The sequence below is a fragment of the Chiloscyllium plagiosum genome, chromosome 39 (assembly GCF_004010195.1).
Source record: "Chiloscyllium plagiosum isolate BGI_BamShark_2017 chromosome 39, ASM401019v2, whole genome shotgun sequence".
NCBI classification, from domain to species: Eukaryota; Metazoa; Chordata; class Chondrichthyes; order Orectolobiformes; family Hemiscylliidae; genus Chiloscyllium; species Chiloscyllium plagiosum.
In genome coordinates, this window is record NC_057748.1 from 361502 (window position 1) to 376999 (window position 15498).

At 48.5% G+C, this 15498-nt stretch overlaps 2 protein-coding genes across 3 annotated transcripts in view; one reads left to right on the forward strand and one right to left on the reverse strand.

Moving 5' to 3' along the window:
• nucb1 (nucleobindin 1) overlaps nt 1-9916 on the forward strand; it is a 10759-nt gene extending 843 nt beyond the window's left edge. For both annotated transcript variants that reach the window (XM_043679385.1, XM_043679384.1), the window contains exons 2-13: nt 147-276; nt 1311-1418; nt 1573-1705; nt 2141-2244; nt 2511-2696; nt 3016-3106; nt 3289-3347; nt 4786-4878; nt 6857-6946; nt 7241-7411; nt 7888-7990; nt 9155-9916. In XM_043679385.1, the coding sequence (XP_043535320.1) occupies nt 169-276; nt 1311-1418; nt 1573-1705; nt 2141-2244; nt 2511-2696; nt 3016-3106; nt 3289-3347; nt 4786-4878; nt 6857-6946; nt 7241-7411; nt 7888-7990; nt 9155-9306 (1398 nt within the window). In that variant the 5' untranslated portion in view covers nt 147-168 and the 3' untranslated portion in view covers nt 9307-9916. The remainder of the gene's footprint in view (nt 1-146; nt 277-1310; nt 1419-1572; nt 1706-2140; nt 2245-2510; nt 2697-3015; nt 3107-3288; nt 3348-4785; nt 4879-6856; nt 6947-7240; nt 7412-7887; nt 7991-9154) is intronic.
• A 49-nt stretch (nt 9917-9965) lies between these two features.
• On the reverse strand, nt 9966-12460 carry LOC122542071 (protein phosphatase 1 regulatory subunit 15B-like). Its single transcript, XM_043679386.1, has 3 exons — nt 12300-12460; nt 11230-12072; nt 9966-10449 (listed from the first exon to the last, which is right to left on the reverse strand). Exons 2-3 carry the CDS (start codon nt 11968-11970, stop codon nt 10246-10248), a joined length of 945 nt encoding a protein of 314 aa, XP_043535321.1. The 5' UTR covers nt 11971-12072; nt 12300-12460; the 3' UTR covers nt 9966-10245.
• Nucleotides 12461-15498: the final 3038 nt, after the last annotated feature.

The following is a 15498-nucleotide window of genomic DNA, read 5'->3' on the forward strand; positions in this document are numbered from 1 at the left end:
GGTGAGGGAGGGGTGGGGGTGAGGGGGCAGCAGTGGGTGTGGTGATTTCTTCGGGATGATGGGGGCTTTGGGTGTATTTATCTGTTTCTGAGTTTGTGGCTCCCTCATTGACCCACTGTCAGGTTCACTCTCTCTCCTTGTCACAGGTTTCTGAAACGAATCTCAGAAATGGAGCTGTGCTGGTGTCTTCTCTTCAGCCTCTTAGTGTCAGCTGTGGCCGTGCCCATCGACCGATCAAAGAAAAAAGATGAAAATCAAATCAAACCGGACTCAACGGTGAGCGCTGAGTGTGCACAGCCCTGGGTGTGTACGGGGTTGGGGATGGGATGGAGTCTGTGCTCTACAGCGAGGGGTGAGAGGGTTGTGGATTCGGCTGAGATTGGCTGTGATGCTATGACCAGGAGCATGGACTGTGGGTGATCAGTTAGCTTTCCTGATAACTGAGCTGTCCCTGTACAAACCAACAAGCTGAGCAGAGGCAGGCAGCACTCAGGAGGCCGACCTGTCCTGTGTGCCTTATACTCAGCAGATATGGTCCACTGGAGATCCCTGCAAATGTCAGTCTGTTGATATATTTGGAAGTTGAGCGGGGAGGAATGTTCAACATCTCCAACCTTCCAACGTTCAGTTTGGTTGTTTACCTGCCTTTGTCTCAGGAAGCGTTCCCTGCCCTCAGCCATGGTTCCATTTTGAAGATTCTGTCCACTTGTTCTCGAATTCCCAGTTAGAGGTAATTCTTTCTTTCTCTGTTAGACCCCTCAGCTCACAACCTCATTCCTGATGAAGGGCTTTTGCCCGAAGCGTTAATTCTCCTGCTCCTCAGACGCTGCCTGACCTGCTGTGCTTTTCCAGCACCACACTCTCAACTCTGATCTCCAGCATCTGCAATCCTCACTGTTGCCTAATTATTTCTTTCTGTACATTCTACTAACACCTAACATTTTCCACACCTTAAAAAGTTGTCCCTCTATATCCTAAAATGGGATTATAATTCCAGCCTGTCCCCATAATTTAACCCTTTCTTCCCACTGTCATCCCGGTGAACCAGTAACAGCATCTCCAAGACTTGCTCCTGAGACGCCGCTGCCCCTGATGGATGGGGCTTGCACAACATTCAGTGCAGTCGAGTCTCTGTCTCCCACATCAGTAATGTTTTTATCCTTGCTGATAATACACAGAAATAACTGGTACTCCTTTCGAACACAGACTTAGTGCAAAGCCAAAATCAACATGTGGAAACCACTAACCAGTGCTCCTTTGTTGACCATCTCTCTGTCTTGTTTTCTGAGTGTTTCTTTGCTCTTGTGCAGGACACTGGTTTATATTATGATCGATATCTCCGCGAAGTGATCGACGTGTTGGAGACTGATACCCATTTCCGTGAGAAACTGCAGACGGCGGATGTAGAGGATATAAAGGTCAGTATGTAGTTGCTGCTGAGTGTGTCTCTGAGCAGGATTCCTGAGCACCACAGGATGCTCTGATGTGCTGGGACACTGACCAGGTCCATGCACTTTCTAGCTGAGCAATAGCCTAGCTCCTGACAGTTTGATGTTGCTGTTTGTGTTTCAGAGTGGCAAGCTGAGCACAGAGCTGGATTTAGTCAGTCACCATATCCGCACAAGGCTGGATGAGCTGAAACGACAAGAGGTGTCCAGGTTACGGATGCTCATCAGGGCCAAAATGGACGCTGAGCAGGGAGAGAGTAAATATTGCTGCTTTGTATAAACTGCGGAGTTGGGGGGGAAAGCTGTGTCGGGTTTGGACATGATCACAGCAGAGAGTTGGCGCAGACTGAGTTTGTGGCTGAGGTGAACTCAGGACACGATTATTTCAGTGGGAAAAGTGAGGACTGCAGATGCTGGACATCAGAGTCAAGAGTGTGGTGCTGGAAAAGCACAGCAGGTCAGTCAGGGTCCAAGGAGCAGGCGAATCGACGTTTCGGGCAAAAGCCCTTTATCAGGAATCCTGACAAAGGGCTTATGCCCGAAACGTCGATTCCCCTGCTCCTTGGATGCTGCCTGACGGTTAGTTCAGTGTTTGTTTTAAACATTGAGTGGGGATGTTCATGTTAATTTGTCAGTCTCTGTCCTTCAGCAGTTTGATGAAACTGTGTTTGCTTTCCCAAACACCTTCCCAGATGTACAGATCGACCACCTGAACCTGCTTAAGCAGATCGAACATCTGGACCCAAAGAACTCCCACACTTTCGAAGCTCGAGACCTGGAGCTACTGATCCGAGCGGTGAGGGCAGACAGAAAGTGAGCCGACCTGGTTAAGGATTGGGGGGGTTTCGGGAAGAGTCGGAGACGGGGTAGTGAGTCGGGAGAACAGATCGAGGGAGGAGTGTGGGATTTGATTGACTCCAGTGGGAAGAGAGAGAGGTGCGGCTGAGCGGATCACGATTGGACGGGGAGGGGAAAGCGTGGAAGGGGTGGGGTGGGGACAGGGACAGGGGAGTGGGGTTCTCAGCTCTCTGGGATTGAGGCCATACACTGCTCTGTGTCCAGGCCACCAAGGACCTGGAGAATTATGACCAGGCCCATCACGAGGAGTTCAAACGTTACGAGATGCTGAAGGAACACGAGAGGAGGGAGTACCTGAAGACATTGGATGGGGAGAAGCGGCAGATGGAGGAGGCTCGGTTCAAAGAATTGAAACAGAAACATAAGGAGCACCCGAAAGTGAATGTTCCGGTGAGTGGGGGCTCGGGGTCGGTGGGGGAGCACACTGGGTCAGAGATACCCTGGGTCAGGGGTGGGAGGCTCCGAGGTTCGGGGGGTGCCTGGGGTGGGGATTTAGGTGAGCCCAGGGGCAGGACACAGATCACAGTGGGGTCAGATGACCCGGCCAGAGAAGGTCTGATGGTGACCCCCCCCCCCACACACACACAATGAGGGGTTGGGGGTTCTTTGTTGCTGCGAGACTCCAATCTTCCGCACTGAGCGAGGATGTCCTCCCCTTTTCCGAAGGGACATGGAGAGGATCGGTGTTACCTCTGTTTTGTTCTCTCAGGGAAGTCGGGATCAGCTGAAGGAAGTTTGGGAAGAGACGGATGGGCTGGATCCAAATGAGTTTGATCCGAAAACCTTCTTCAAACTGCACGGTAAAGTGTCCACCTCAGCCCCTGCAGTGACCCCCATAAACCCCCCTACTCCCCGGGCAGCTGACTGTACCCGGGATTACTGACCGTGAGCAGCTGTGCCCGCTCCCACTGCCCGGGTGCAGGGCCTGGGCTCTGTAAACTATCTGCCGGAGCTCTCACTGTCACCGTCCTCTGTATTTCAGACACAAACAGTGACGGTGTGTTGGATGAGCAGGAGCTTGAAGCTTTGTTTACCAAAGAGGTGAGTGACTGAACTTAGAGTTAAATCACAGACTTCGGGGTGGGGGGAGAGGGAGGGAGGGGAAGCAGGGAATCTGGGCAGTGGGTGTGTGGGGGTTTACGCGGGTAGTGAAACCTGTGAGCGACTGGGGAATGGGAGATGGTGTCTGGAATGGATTGCAGGGCAAGATGGGGTCAGGTGAGGGGCTGCTCTTGTGATTCCTTCAAACTTATAAATGAGAACACGTTGCCTGTGGTCCCAGCTCTGGCAGTTGTTGCTTCAGTAACAGACCCATCGAATCTTATTCTCGTTGAGGTGGTAATCCAGAGACTCGGGAGATGTATGGGACCGCACAGTGGCCAGTGGTGAGCATTGCTACCTCAAAGCATCAGGGACCCTGGTTCAATCTGACCCTCAGGCAACTGTCTGTGTGGAGTTTGCATGTTCGCTTGATATTGAATGGCATTGCCCTCACTGTATCCCTCGCTATTAATATTCTGCGGGTTATCATTGACCACAAACTGAATTGGACTAGCTATATAAATACAGTGGCTACTAGAGCTGGTCAGAGACTGGGAATTCTACTGCAGGTAACTCACACTTGACTCCCCTAACGCATGCACACGCACACCAGGGCCTTTCCACCCTCTCTGAGGCAGACGTCAAGAATGTGATGGACTATTCCCCACTTAGCTCGGTGCATGAAGGTTCAATACCACTTACGAAACTTGAGACCAGGACAAAGCAGCCCGCTTGATTGGCACCACATCCACAAACATCCAGTCCCTCCTCCACAGTGCTCAGTTGCAGTAACGTCTACTGCAGAAATTCACTACTGTTCCTCAGACAGCACCTTCCAAACCCATGACCCCTTCCATTTAGATGCACAAGGGCAGCAGATAGATGGGAACACCATCCCCTGCAAGTTCCCCTCCAAGCTGCTCACCACCCTGACTTGATTGATGCCATATTGCCATTCCTTCACTGTCACTGGGTCAAAATCCTGGAGTTCCTTCCCTAAGGGCACTGTGGACTGCAGCAGTTCAAGAAGGCAGCTCACCACCACCTTCTCAAGGGGTAACTTGGTACGGACAATAAATGCTGAGCCCAGCCAGCGACACCCATGTCCCATGAATGAATTTGAAAAAAGCAGAGCTGCTGTTGTCAGTGTGAATTCTGTATCACTGTCTCTCCTGTCCAGAGGGGAAGGACATTGTGCTGTTGCCTTCCTCAGGTATTGGTGTTAATCCAGTGAAGTCAGTCACCCAGAGAGCATTGTGCCAGAGAGCACGCTCTGTAACTGAACTTTACTCGTTCACAAGGAGTTGACAAACTGCTGGAAGTAACATTTTGTCCGAGTTGCATTTCTCTGTCTTTCATGTTCCAAACTTGACAATATTCTATCAATAAAGCTGATCCATGGCGCTCTCTTCCTTCCCCCATGCACACTCACATCAAGCTGGAGAAAGTGTATGACCCAAAAAACGAGGAGGATGACATGATGGAGATGGAGGAGGAACGACTTCGGATGCGGGAGCACGTGATGAACGAGGTGAGACATTCCAGGCAGGAGGGGACAGTAGATCCTGTGATGAACCGAAAACGCACATTCTGCGGAAGGGTCACTTGACCCAAATCATTAACTCTGATTTCTCTTCACAGTTGCAGCTAGACCTGAGTTTTTCCAGCAATTTCTGTTTGTTTCTGATTTACAGCATCTGCAGTTTCTTTGGTTTTCAGTTAGATCCGGTGATGATGCTGGTGGAATAATTTAAGAGTCATAGAGATGTACAGCGCAGAAACAGATCCTTTCGGTCCAACTCGTCCATGCCAACCAGATATCCCAAGCCAATCTAGTCCCACCTGCCAGCACCTGACCCATATCCCTCCAAACCCTTCCTATTCCTGGACGTCTTGAAACACATAAAGGTGGATAAATCCCCAGGACTGATCAGGTGTACCCTAGAACTCTGGGAAGCTAGGGAGGTGATTGCTTGGCCTCTTACTAAGATATCAGTATCATGGATAGTCACAGGTGAGGTGCCGGAAGACAATAGGTTGGCAAACGTGGTGCCACTGTTTAAGAAAGGTGGTAAGGACAAACCAGGGAACTATAAATCAGTGAGCCTGACGTCGGAGGTGGGCAAGTTGTTGGAGGGAATCCTGAGGCACAGGATGTACGTGTATTTGGAAAGGCAAGGACCGATTAGGGATAGTCAACATGGCTTGATTGAGCAAACTTGATTGAGTTTTTTTGAAGAAGTAACAAAGAGGGTTGATGAGGGCAGAGCGATGGATGTGATCTGTATGGGCTTCAGTAAGGCGTTCGACAAGGTTCCCCATGGAATACAGGGAGAACTAGCCATTTGGATATAGACCTGGCTCGAAGGTAGACGACAGATGGTGGTGGTGGAGGGTTGTTTTTCAGACTGGAGGCCTGTGACCAGTGGAGTGCCACAAGGATCAGTGCTGGGTCCACTACTTTTTGTCATTTATATAAATGATTTGGATGCGAGCATAAGAGGTACAGTTAGTAAGTTTGCAGATGACACCAAAATTGGAGGTGTAGTGGACAGCGAAGAGGGTTCCCTCAGATGGGCCAGAGTGGCAGATGGAGTTTAATTCAGATAAGTGCAAGGCGATGCATTTTGGGAAAGCAAATCTTAGCAGGACTTATACACTAAATGGTAAGGAGAAAGTGAGGTCTGCAGATGCTGGAGATCAGAGCTGAAAATGTGTTGCTGGAAAAGCGCAGCAGGTCAGGCAGCATCCAGGGGCAGCATTCCTGAAGAAGGGCTTATGCCCGAAACGTCGATTCTCCTGTTCCCTGGATGCTGCCTGACCTGCTGCGCTTTTCCAGCAACACATTTTCAGCACTAAATGGTAAGGTCCTAGGGAGTGTTGCTGAACAGAGAGACCTTGGAGTGCAGGTTCAGAGCTCCTTGAAAGTAGAGTTGCAGGTAGATAGGATGGTGAAGAAGGTGTTTGGTATGCTTCTCAAGATCATTGTATTGTGTAGTACACAATTAGTACCTTGTGAAAATGTGGGTGTATGATATTTTAAGGGAAGTAAGTCTAGACCAATAAACAATTAGTTTAGTCAGAGTTTAATAGAGGTGTTGAGGTTGTTTGTGCAATTTATTCTGCTACAGAACTTATCAACAGAAGAAATTGGAGTTGGACCACTCTCAATGTCTTCCGTCCTCCAGTCAAATTGTAGCCAATTTGATCCTGAAACTTATTCTTTTGTCAGACTCATACCTCCTCAGGAATTAAAATCTTCCATTATTTTCTAATGTAAAAGCTCCTTATACTTTCTGTTTCCAATGTGATGGAAAATTCCAGTTTTGAAATCAGACTGAGCAGTGTCCCAGTTGGATACAGCCCTGTGCTGCTGAGGAGCGGTAATATCAGACTGTCTGGAGATCAGCGAGGAACTCTCTCATACAGTCATACAGCATGGAAATAGACTCTTCGGTTGCACACGTCCATGCTGACCATAATCCCAAATGTTTCTTGGTCATGGACAGGTCGATACAAACAAGGATCGGCTCGTCAGCCTCGAGGAGTTCCTCAAATCCACGGAGAAGAAGGAATTCCTGCAGCCAGAGGAATGGGAGGTTAGTGTCCTGGAGGGAAATGGGGATCAGTCAGTATCTGGCTACTGGCGGGAGGGAGAGGTTCTGGGCATTCAGTGCCCAGCTGGGGGTGGGGGTGGTAGGTGGGTGGGACATCATGGGAAGGTCAGTGTACAACCGGTCAAAGAGTTTATGGGGACAGTGTTGAGTCAATGTTGCTGGGACCTGGGTTAGAGGACCATGGGAGAGTTTGTGAAGTTTGGTGTGAATGACCTTGGAATATGTGCGCTCAGACCTTCCTGGGCAGTAATTCTGTTGCTGTTTGTGATGGGTCAGACGCTGGATGAAACTCAGATCTACACTGAGGAGGAGCTGCGGCAGTATGAGAAGGAGCTGAGCCAACAGGAGACTGAACTCAATCTGAAGGTGGAGCAGCTCAGAAAGGAGCAGGAGGATTTACAGCGAAGACAAGATGAACTGGACGCTCAGAAGAAGGAATATCAGCAGGTGACCGAGGGACAAACTGTTACCTGTACTAATAGTTACTGTCTCCCACCCTCTGTCCACATCTCTCTCTGTCTCTCCCACCCCCCCTCCCCTCTATCTCTTTCTTTCTTTCCCCCCACCCCCTGATCTGAGATACAGTGAGTTGAAGCTTACAGTCTGATGATGGGGACATCACATTCAGGTTTGTCCCTCCCCCACCAAACCAGGGACCATTGTAACCCAGTTCCTGCCCCTGCCTCGCCTAAAGATCCTTAGGCCAGTTGAGATAGCTGACCCAGCACACAGTAGAGACAGGATTGTCTGATTCAGTGGTTGCTGAGAGTGCAGATCTCTCATGGATGTGTCAGCTCGGGGACACTCCTGGGATGGGGAAGTGAATTGTCCCCCAGAAGCTGTGACGGATTTGGATGTATAATAACCTGTGTGCTGTTGATTTGAGCCAGACTGGTTCATATCTGACTGTCATGTGACCCTAGGCCTTGCTACAGATGGAGCAGAAGAAATCCCAGCAGAAAGCTGAAGCCCCCCCATCTGGTCCTGAAGGTCAGCTCAAGTTCCAGCCGCCAGAGTCACGTGCAGGTAAGGGGCGAGACAGAGGAGGCAGGCGGGGGGCACAGGGAGCGGGTCAGGGAGGTGGTGGAGCGGGCAGGCAGGGCTCGTAGTTACAGAGCGCCAGGGTGTAGTGCCTACAGTCTGTAGCCCTGACACTGTGGGGATTCTGTACTCTCTGAAAACCTCCAAAACCAATTAAAACAACATTGGGTTTACAAACAAGACCAGTCGGCCCAACTATTTCACATTGGTGTTTCTGTTCCACCCATAAGCCTATCTCAGTTGTTCACCCCATCTCTTTCAGAGGAATGTGTCCAACATTCTGGCCACAATTCCATTAATTCTGTGCTTCCTGCAAGTGGAAATGTTTTCTCTAATTCTACCTTATAAAACCTTTGTTATTTTAAGACCTCTGCCAGATTGGTCCTCCCTTTTCCTTGAGAGCTCCAGCTGTTTTGCTCTCTCCTCCTTGCTGTGCCCTCTCCGTTCTCATTTTGTTTTTACACCTCACCTCCGTGTTTCTGTCTCCTGTTTGTAGTCTCCAAACTAATCACGTGCACAGTGTTTTGGCAGAGAGTGGTCTTTGCAATTTTCACACAACTACTTTAAACTCCACTACACTGCACTCCTCAAATTTGCTGGACATTATGTTCCCAGCTGTGGGTATCACTGGCAATTCTTACCCACCCATGTGCACTGAGGTGGTGTGGGCCTGGGTAAAGGACAAGTTATTTTCTCTACAGTGTAACACTGTGCCAGCACTCAACAAAATAAAACCTGTGATTTGGTTGATGTGAGGTTGGTTTAGTATTGGGAGTCCTGGACGTTGTGTCAGGGTCAAGAACCTGCCCAGCATTGAGGCCAGAGTCTGTCTCAAAACCAGCTCCACTGGGCAGGATTCTGACACAGCAGCAGCAGGAGACTTTCTGGAGGGAAGTGCTTCAGGATTTGCATGTGTGCATGTCCACACCTCCACAAACCTTGGTTACTCAACCCCCAGGCTCCTCCTGACCTGCAGACCCTGCATTGGCCTCAGCATTCATTGAACCAGAATAGGTCCAAGAGACTGTGTCAGCAAAAGAGGATAATAACCACTGTGTCTCTAACAGGTCTCCTGCTCTGTTCAGTCGGAGAGAGAGAGTTGTGTTTCTCTTGTCTGTGGTAAACTTGATATTTGACTCTTCTGTTCAGATGTCCAAGCTCCAGTGAATGAGCCAGCTCAGGTCCAGCCAGAGGTGGAGACACTGGACCGTGCACCTGGTCACCGAGCGGACCAACCAGCTGCTCCAGGCCACGATACACAGCCTGGAGAGAGCCAGCCAGATGGAGCTGTCCCTCAATAACCTTCAAACTACTCTGGGACAGGGGAGTTTGTTTAATCAGGGTCTTCATCCTTTCAAAAGGAGTTTATTTCTGTTTGTGAGCCACTTCTACAAATATGTTGAGTTAGAGCTCCTTGCACCTCTGGCTATCATTTTAAATATTGTAACCTCCCTCCTCAAACAGCCCAGTGAGTGTGTCCAAAGGGGAAGGGACAGCAGCGTGGATGTGATGCTTGTCTTCAATATCATTGGGGTCTAACCCCTGTTGCACAAGGGGATTTGGGGACGGAAGAGGGTGAAACTGTAATATTCACTCTAAATTACCTGAGTGACTTATAGGTTACTGGAGCTCTCTCAATGTAATTATCTGACTTTTTGCCACTCTTACAATAACTGGATTCTTGTCTGTTTTGCTCAATGTTCCAGAACATTGTTATTTTAAAAACAAATTCTGTACACTGTTAATGATGGGAATTACAGGGGTGGGGATCAATGCTCAGTGTTTCTTCCTCACAGATCCTGCAGAAGAGGTTTTTGTAAAAATGCACCTTATTTTAGCATTTAAATGCAAAGCTTGAAATTGTGTGTTTTGATTAGTGTCCATTTGTAAAATAAAGGGTGTGACTTAAAATGCACCTGTGATTAATTTAGTTGATAAACAATTATTTCAACATGAAAGATCAGTTAAGTACAATATTTAATTTTTTAAAATAAACAATCTTTATCCAGTGACATTTGTAAGCACAGGGCCACAAAACTACTGACTATATAAAAAGCCATCATGAAATATTATTTTGCATTGGCAGTGTTTTTATAAATAATTAACTTAGTAAAGTCAGATTTCCATTGACTGGTATCTCAGTGCACAGTTTCAACACAGACAAGGAGGATATTTGTCAGTGTTTAACTTTGGTACTTCCTTCCTGTTTAGCACAGTTTGGGCTTTTTCCACAGGAATGTTTAAACTCCAGCTAGCTTATTCCACACACAGTTCCTGTGATCCGGATTGAAACAGGGGCTGATCACGGCCTCTGCTTCAGCAATCCTACGCTGGAATCTACTGCGGTCCCGTGCATACTGTTCCCAAGGACCCTTTCGAGCAGCTCGATAGGCAAAATCCCATGCAATCATTGAATGCACTGTTACCACAGGAGAGAATCGAACCTGCAGGAGGAGGAGACAATGGTTAATTTACATCAATCCAAGTGGAGTTAGGCATTTATAGATGTACATATTAAGTTATTTTCTAACTGACCTGTTTGCAGTTATGACATGCCTGAAGCCAGGTGTCCTGGCTCAGAAGTAGGGACACTACCAGAAGAGCACCTAAGTTTGTGACTTAATTAAAATCTGACTAACCATTCCAGGCTAAAACAGAGTCTGAACCCCAGTCACAGGGTGAGATGAGAAGGCCAAATAGGGCAGGTTTCTGATTTAGAGTTAAGTCAGATCCTGGTCTTAGGAATAAATTTCGTTTTAACTAAATGCAGGAAGTGAAAGTAACAGGAGGGGTTCAGAGAGAATCAGACCCAGTCATGTTGACTGAGTCAGAGTCACTCAGACTGAGTCACTCTGCTTTTGTGTTTTTATTAGAGGAACATTGCATCAGCCTGGTAAACATGAAGAAATCTCACATTTCAACAACCTCACCTTGGACTCGGTTACTACAGAGACATCCCCCAATACTGGCCCCTGCTGTAAGGGAGGTTCTGTGTGAGGGGTGAGGATGTGACTGCTGAGCAGTACAACTACACAAGGGAATTCCAGCAGCAAGTGCTGTGTCACTGGTGCCTGAGCAGATGAGGACATTAAATTGCCACAGAATTTCCCCAAAGTTCCCATAATTTCCACAGTAACTGATTACTCAGATACAGTGCACCTTACACTATAATCCAGAGACAGACAAAAGGTGAATTACAAATACCTTTGAACATCAAAACCCACCTTTTTGACAGTTTTTCCATCTGACTTGGATGTTTTTGGTTTCACACTTGGGATGGAACAGTCTTCATTGTCAAGTTGGAGTGGTTTTGAACCAGGACTAGGTACATCCACCTCCTCTAGTCGCTCAGTACTTTGGTCTCTGATCTCTCTGCTATCAGTGGATTGATTTGTGGCAGCACAGACAGAGACACTCCGTGACTTAGAGAGATCAGTATTTTGATCAAATGAGTCAGTATTATTCTCAGCCTCTTGAGCATCACATGGTTTTGAGTCATTATAATTCTGTTTATTAGTTCCTCTGCTCTGCTGCCAGGTCAGGGCTGAAAAGTTCATGGGATTGTAAGGGTCATGGTCAAAAAAGGAGTTCCAAAGCTCATCAGCTTCACTTTCGTCACTTTGTTCGTAACCAGAACAATCATCTTCACCATCGACAGACCACTCACTGGACACAGCATCATCCTCTGAGTCACTGAGCCAATCGTCCTCCTCCACTAATTGCCCAGCTGGCTCCATCAGTACAATAATTGACTGGACGTATGGATTGGTACAAGTGGGCACCGAGTCCCTCTGACCTCCCCCAGCCACCTGTCCAGTGGCTGCAGGGAGAATGACCAGGTGAACTGGCAAGGCTTCCATCCTCAGGGGTAGGGGGTCCTCAGGAATGGTGGTCTTTCTCTGCAGGGCTGATACCTCACTGCTGTGCCCAGACAGTGGGTAAATGAGGCTGCTGCTCTGCACCATCTCTCTCAATCCCCTGTAGTTTGTACCGACACAATGGGACTCCCCACAACTGGGGAAACTGTAGACTGGATCAATGTACTGCCCACCGAGCTCGAGATTTAACTGCAACAACAAAAACAAAAAGAAATAAATCATTATAAATCATCAATTAATCTATCAGAGACCTCCCCTCCCTCCGAGGAGAGCGCATTCGGCCCATCCAGCTTGTGCTGGTGGACAGCTCTCTCTCTCTCTCTCTCCCCGGGCTGCCCCCGGCTCTGGGTACCTGAGGCTGCCGCTCTCGCTCTCCCCGGCTCCGGCTCCATCCCGGATCTCCGCGGCCTCTCTACCTGCGTCAGTGGATCACCCTCACGGTGGGGACAGGCATCTCCCGGTGGGTCCCTCAGTGGCTGGGTCTCTGTCCCGCTGGGTCTCTGTCCGGCTCTGGCTCTGGGATCTCTCTCTCTCTCTCTGTGTGTTTCCGGTTTCAGTGGGATCGTTCTGTGCGCCTTTCCTCTCTGGGACTATTTTTATTCTGTGCGCTGACGTAACCACCAGCCAATCAGGACCGTGTCCCCGCCCATTCACAACGTCACACCTAACGTCACAGCCCCGCCCCGCCCATCGCCTTAGCGGTTGGTTCCGGCGAGAAGCCGTTCAGCCCATCGTGCCCGTGCTCGCCCTGAGGGAGTGTGATCCCGGTTCCCGATCTCCCAGAGTCACCGCTGCCTTGTCCCGGGAGGCACTGACCCTGCCTCCAGCCCAGGACACAGTCACTGGGTCATACAGGAACAGGCCATTCGGCCCAACCCACCCGTGCCGACCAGATATCCCAAACTGAGCTAGTCCCACTTGCCTGCATTTGGCCCATCCCCCTCTCAACCTTTCCTTTCCATGTGCCCATCAAAATGTTTTTTAAATGTTGAAATTGTACCACTTCCCATTGCAGCGAGAATCACTCACTGGGTGAAAAGCATTCTCCTACCTCACCATGGCCCTACCTTCTGTGTTCTCGAGTCCTGTGGTTTTTCTTTGTTTACTCTGTCCAGACCTTTCCTGGTTTTGGATATATTTATCAAATGCCTTCTCAGACCTCTCCACTCCATGGAAAACAGCTACTCCAAACTATCCACATCATTGAGATTCCACATTCCTAAGCCATTAATGTTTTCTTATTTTTCTCCATGCTCTCTCGATCTTTATATCTTTCTAAAATACAGTGCTCCAAACTGAACACAATCTGCAAGTCAAATCAACACTTTATTGAGGGTCCTCATACCTCTCTTTGTACCTCTACTTGTAAAGACTGGGTTGGATTCACAGACCTTACTACTTTCTTAATCTGCTCTGCAACCCTCAATAGTTTGAGGACATCTATCCCTAGGTCTCACTGCTCCTACATCCATTTAGGATGATGTCCTTTAGCTAAAATTCTCATCCTTCCTATCAAAATGGTCATTCAATTTTGTGTGTCTGCCCACTCCACCATCCTAGGGGGATGACTGATGAAGGGCTTTTGCCTGAAACATTAACTCTCCTGCTCCTCGGATGCTGCCTGACCTGCTGTACTTTTCCAGCACCACTCTCTCAACACTCCACCATCCTGTCTATATCCTCCCAACATCTCTTCCTGAATGTCCATGACACTTCCAAATATTGTGTCATTTCCAAATGAAACGTACAGCATACCCACAGGCCCGGATAGAGTGGACATGGAGAAGATTTTTCCACTATTAGGAGAGACTGGGACGCAAGGGCACAGCCTCAGAGGGAAAGGGAACTGAGATGAGGAGAATTTCTTCAGCCAGAGGGTGAGGAATCTGTTGAATTACCGCGCAAGACTGTGGAGGTCAAGTCAGTAAAAACAAGGACTGCAGATGCTGGAAACCTGAGTCTAGATTAGAGTGGTGCTGGAAAAGCACAAGTAGATAGGTAAAAAGGAAGATAGGCAGGTAGGACAGGTCATGAGGGCGGTGCTGAGCTGGAAGGTTGGAACTGGGATGAGGTGGGGGAAGGGGAAATGAGGAAACTGGTGAAGTCCACATTGATGCCCTGGGGTTGAAGTGTTCCGAGACGGAAGATGAGGCGTTCCATCTTTCTCCCCACCCCCATCCTCTCATTTATCTGTCCACTCTGCAGGCTCCCTGCCTCTTTCCTGATGAAGGGCTTTTGCCCAAAACATCGATTTTCCTGCTCCTCGGATGCTGCCTGACCTGCTGAGCTTTTCCAGCACCACTCTGATCTAGACTGTGGAGGTCAAGTCGTTGAGTGCACTTAAGACAGATATAGTTAGGATCTTAATTGATTTGGAGTGGGGGTGAGTCAAGGGTTTTGGGGAGAAGGTGGGAGAATGGAGTTGAGAAATCTATCAGCCATGATTGAATGATGGATCAGACTCGATGGACTGAATGGCCTAATTCTGTTCCTATATCTTATGGTTTTATGATTTTATGTTAAAGTTGAACCCTGAAAATCCAAGTCACAGTCATGAACATAAATCAAGAAACAGGCTACAATTCTTCCAGCTTCTTGTATCCTCCTTTAGTTATCGCAGATGTGGTCAATCCTTCATTCAGTTTCTTCTGGTACCTTACCAATTTCGAGTGGAGTTAGATTTTCTTATACATTCTCTTTATTAATATTTCTCCCACCCAGCCTCTCTGCTCTTTCATTACAAACTTTGGCAGCCTCGTTTTTTTCTTGATGTGGAGGAGCCGGTGTTGGACTGGGGTGTACAACGTTAAAAATCACACAACACCAGGTTAAAATCCAACAGGTTTATTTGGAAGCACTAGCTTTCGGAGCGCTGCTCCTTTTTCTTGGTGAAGACAAGCCTTTGCTTTTTGTTTCTGCTCCTCATCAGCCCCACGTCTCAGTACTAGCCCTTCTGAACTTTCACTCTCAGCATAACTCTCACTTTACCATCCAGCTGTCAAACACTCTTGTCTGACACTCTCACTCTCACTCCCCAGATTATCATTCAGGGCGCTTGTCTTTACCAGAGCCTTGTCTTTCACTGGAGCTGAACTATCTCCTCTCTATCTGCAGACTGTTGTTCCCTTACACCTCTCCATTTACCCAGAGCCAAACCACAATGGGAGGTCACTGAGAGGTGATAGTTCGGAGGTCACAGCCTGGCTCATCAAGGAATGGTTTTCCCACAAAATGTCAGGTTTTGGGGGAGTGCTGGAGGGATGATGGCATGCTGACTGCGTACCCAGACTCTCCATGCTGTGTGTAGTTTACAGCTCAGCTCTGGTTAGACCCTCAGACACTCAGGCTCCTGTGCAACTCCCAGGGAAAGTTTCTCTGCAGATACTTTCACTTTCACTGGACTATCACAGTTTACATTTTCAGATCATTACAGCAGAGTTCCTGCCCGTTTCTGTTTCTGTTATCTCATATTCCAACCGTGAGGCCATTCCTCGCCAACACTGGGTCCACCTCCACAACCAGCGACCGCTCTGCCCTTCACCGAGCAGGCAGCCCCCTACCCGTTCCCCTTCTCTCCTTCTCTCGCTTTCCCATCTTTCCATTCCCCCATCCCTC

Excerpts from the sequence above, each read along its gene's own strand:
- LOC122542071 (XM_043679386.1), bottom strand. The coding sequence starts at position 11,970 with ATGGTGCAGAGCAGCAGCCTCATTTACCCACTGTCTGGGCACAGCAGT. Across the intron at positions 10,450-11,229 it reads ATGGAAAAACTGTCAAAAAG|GTTCGATTCTCTCCTGTGGT; the intron begins GTGGGTTTTGAT and ends CTCCTCCTGCAG.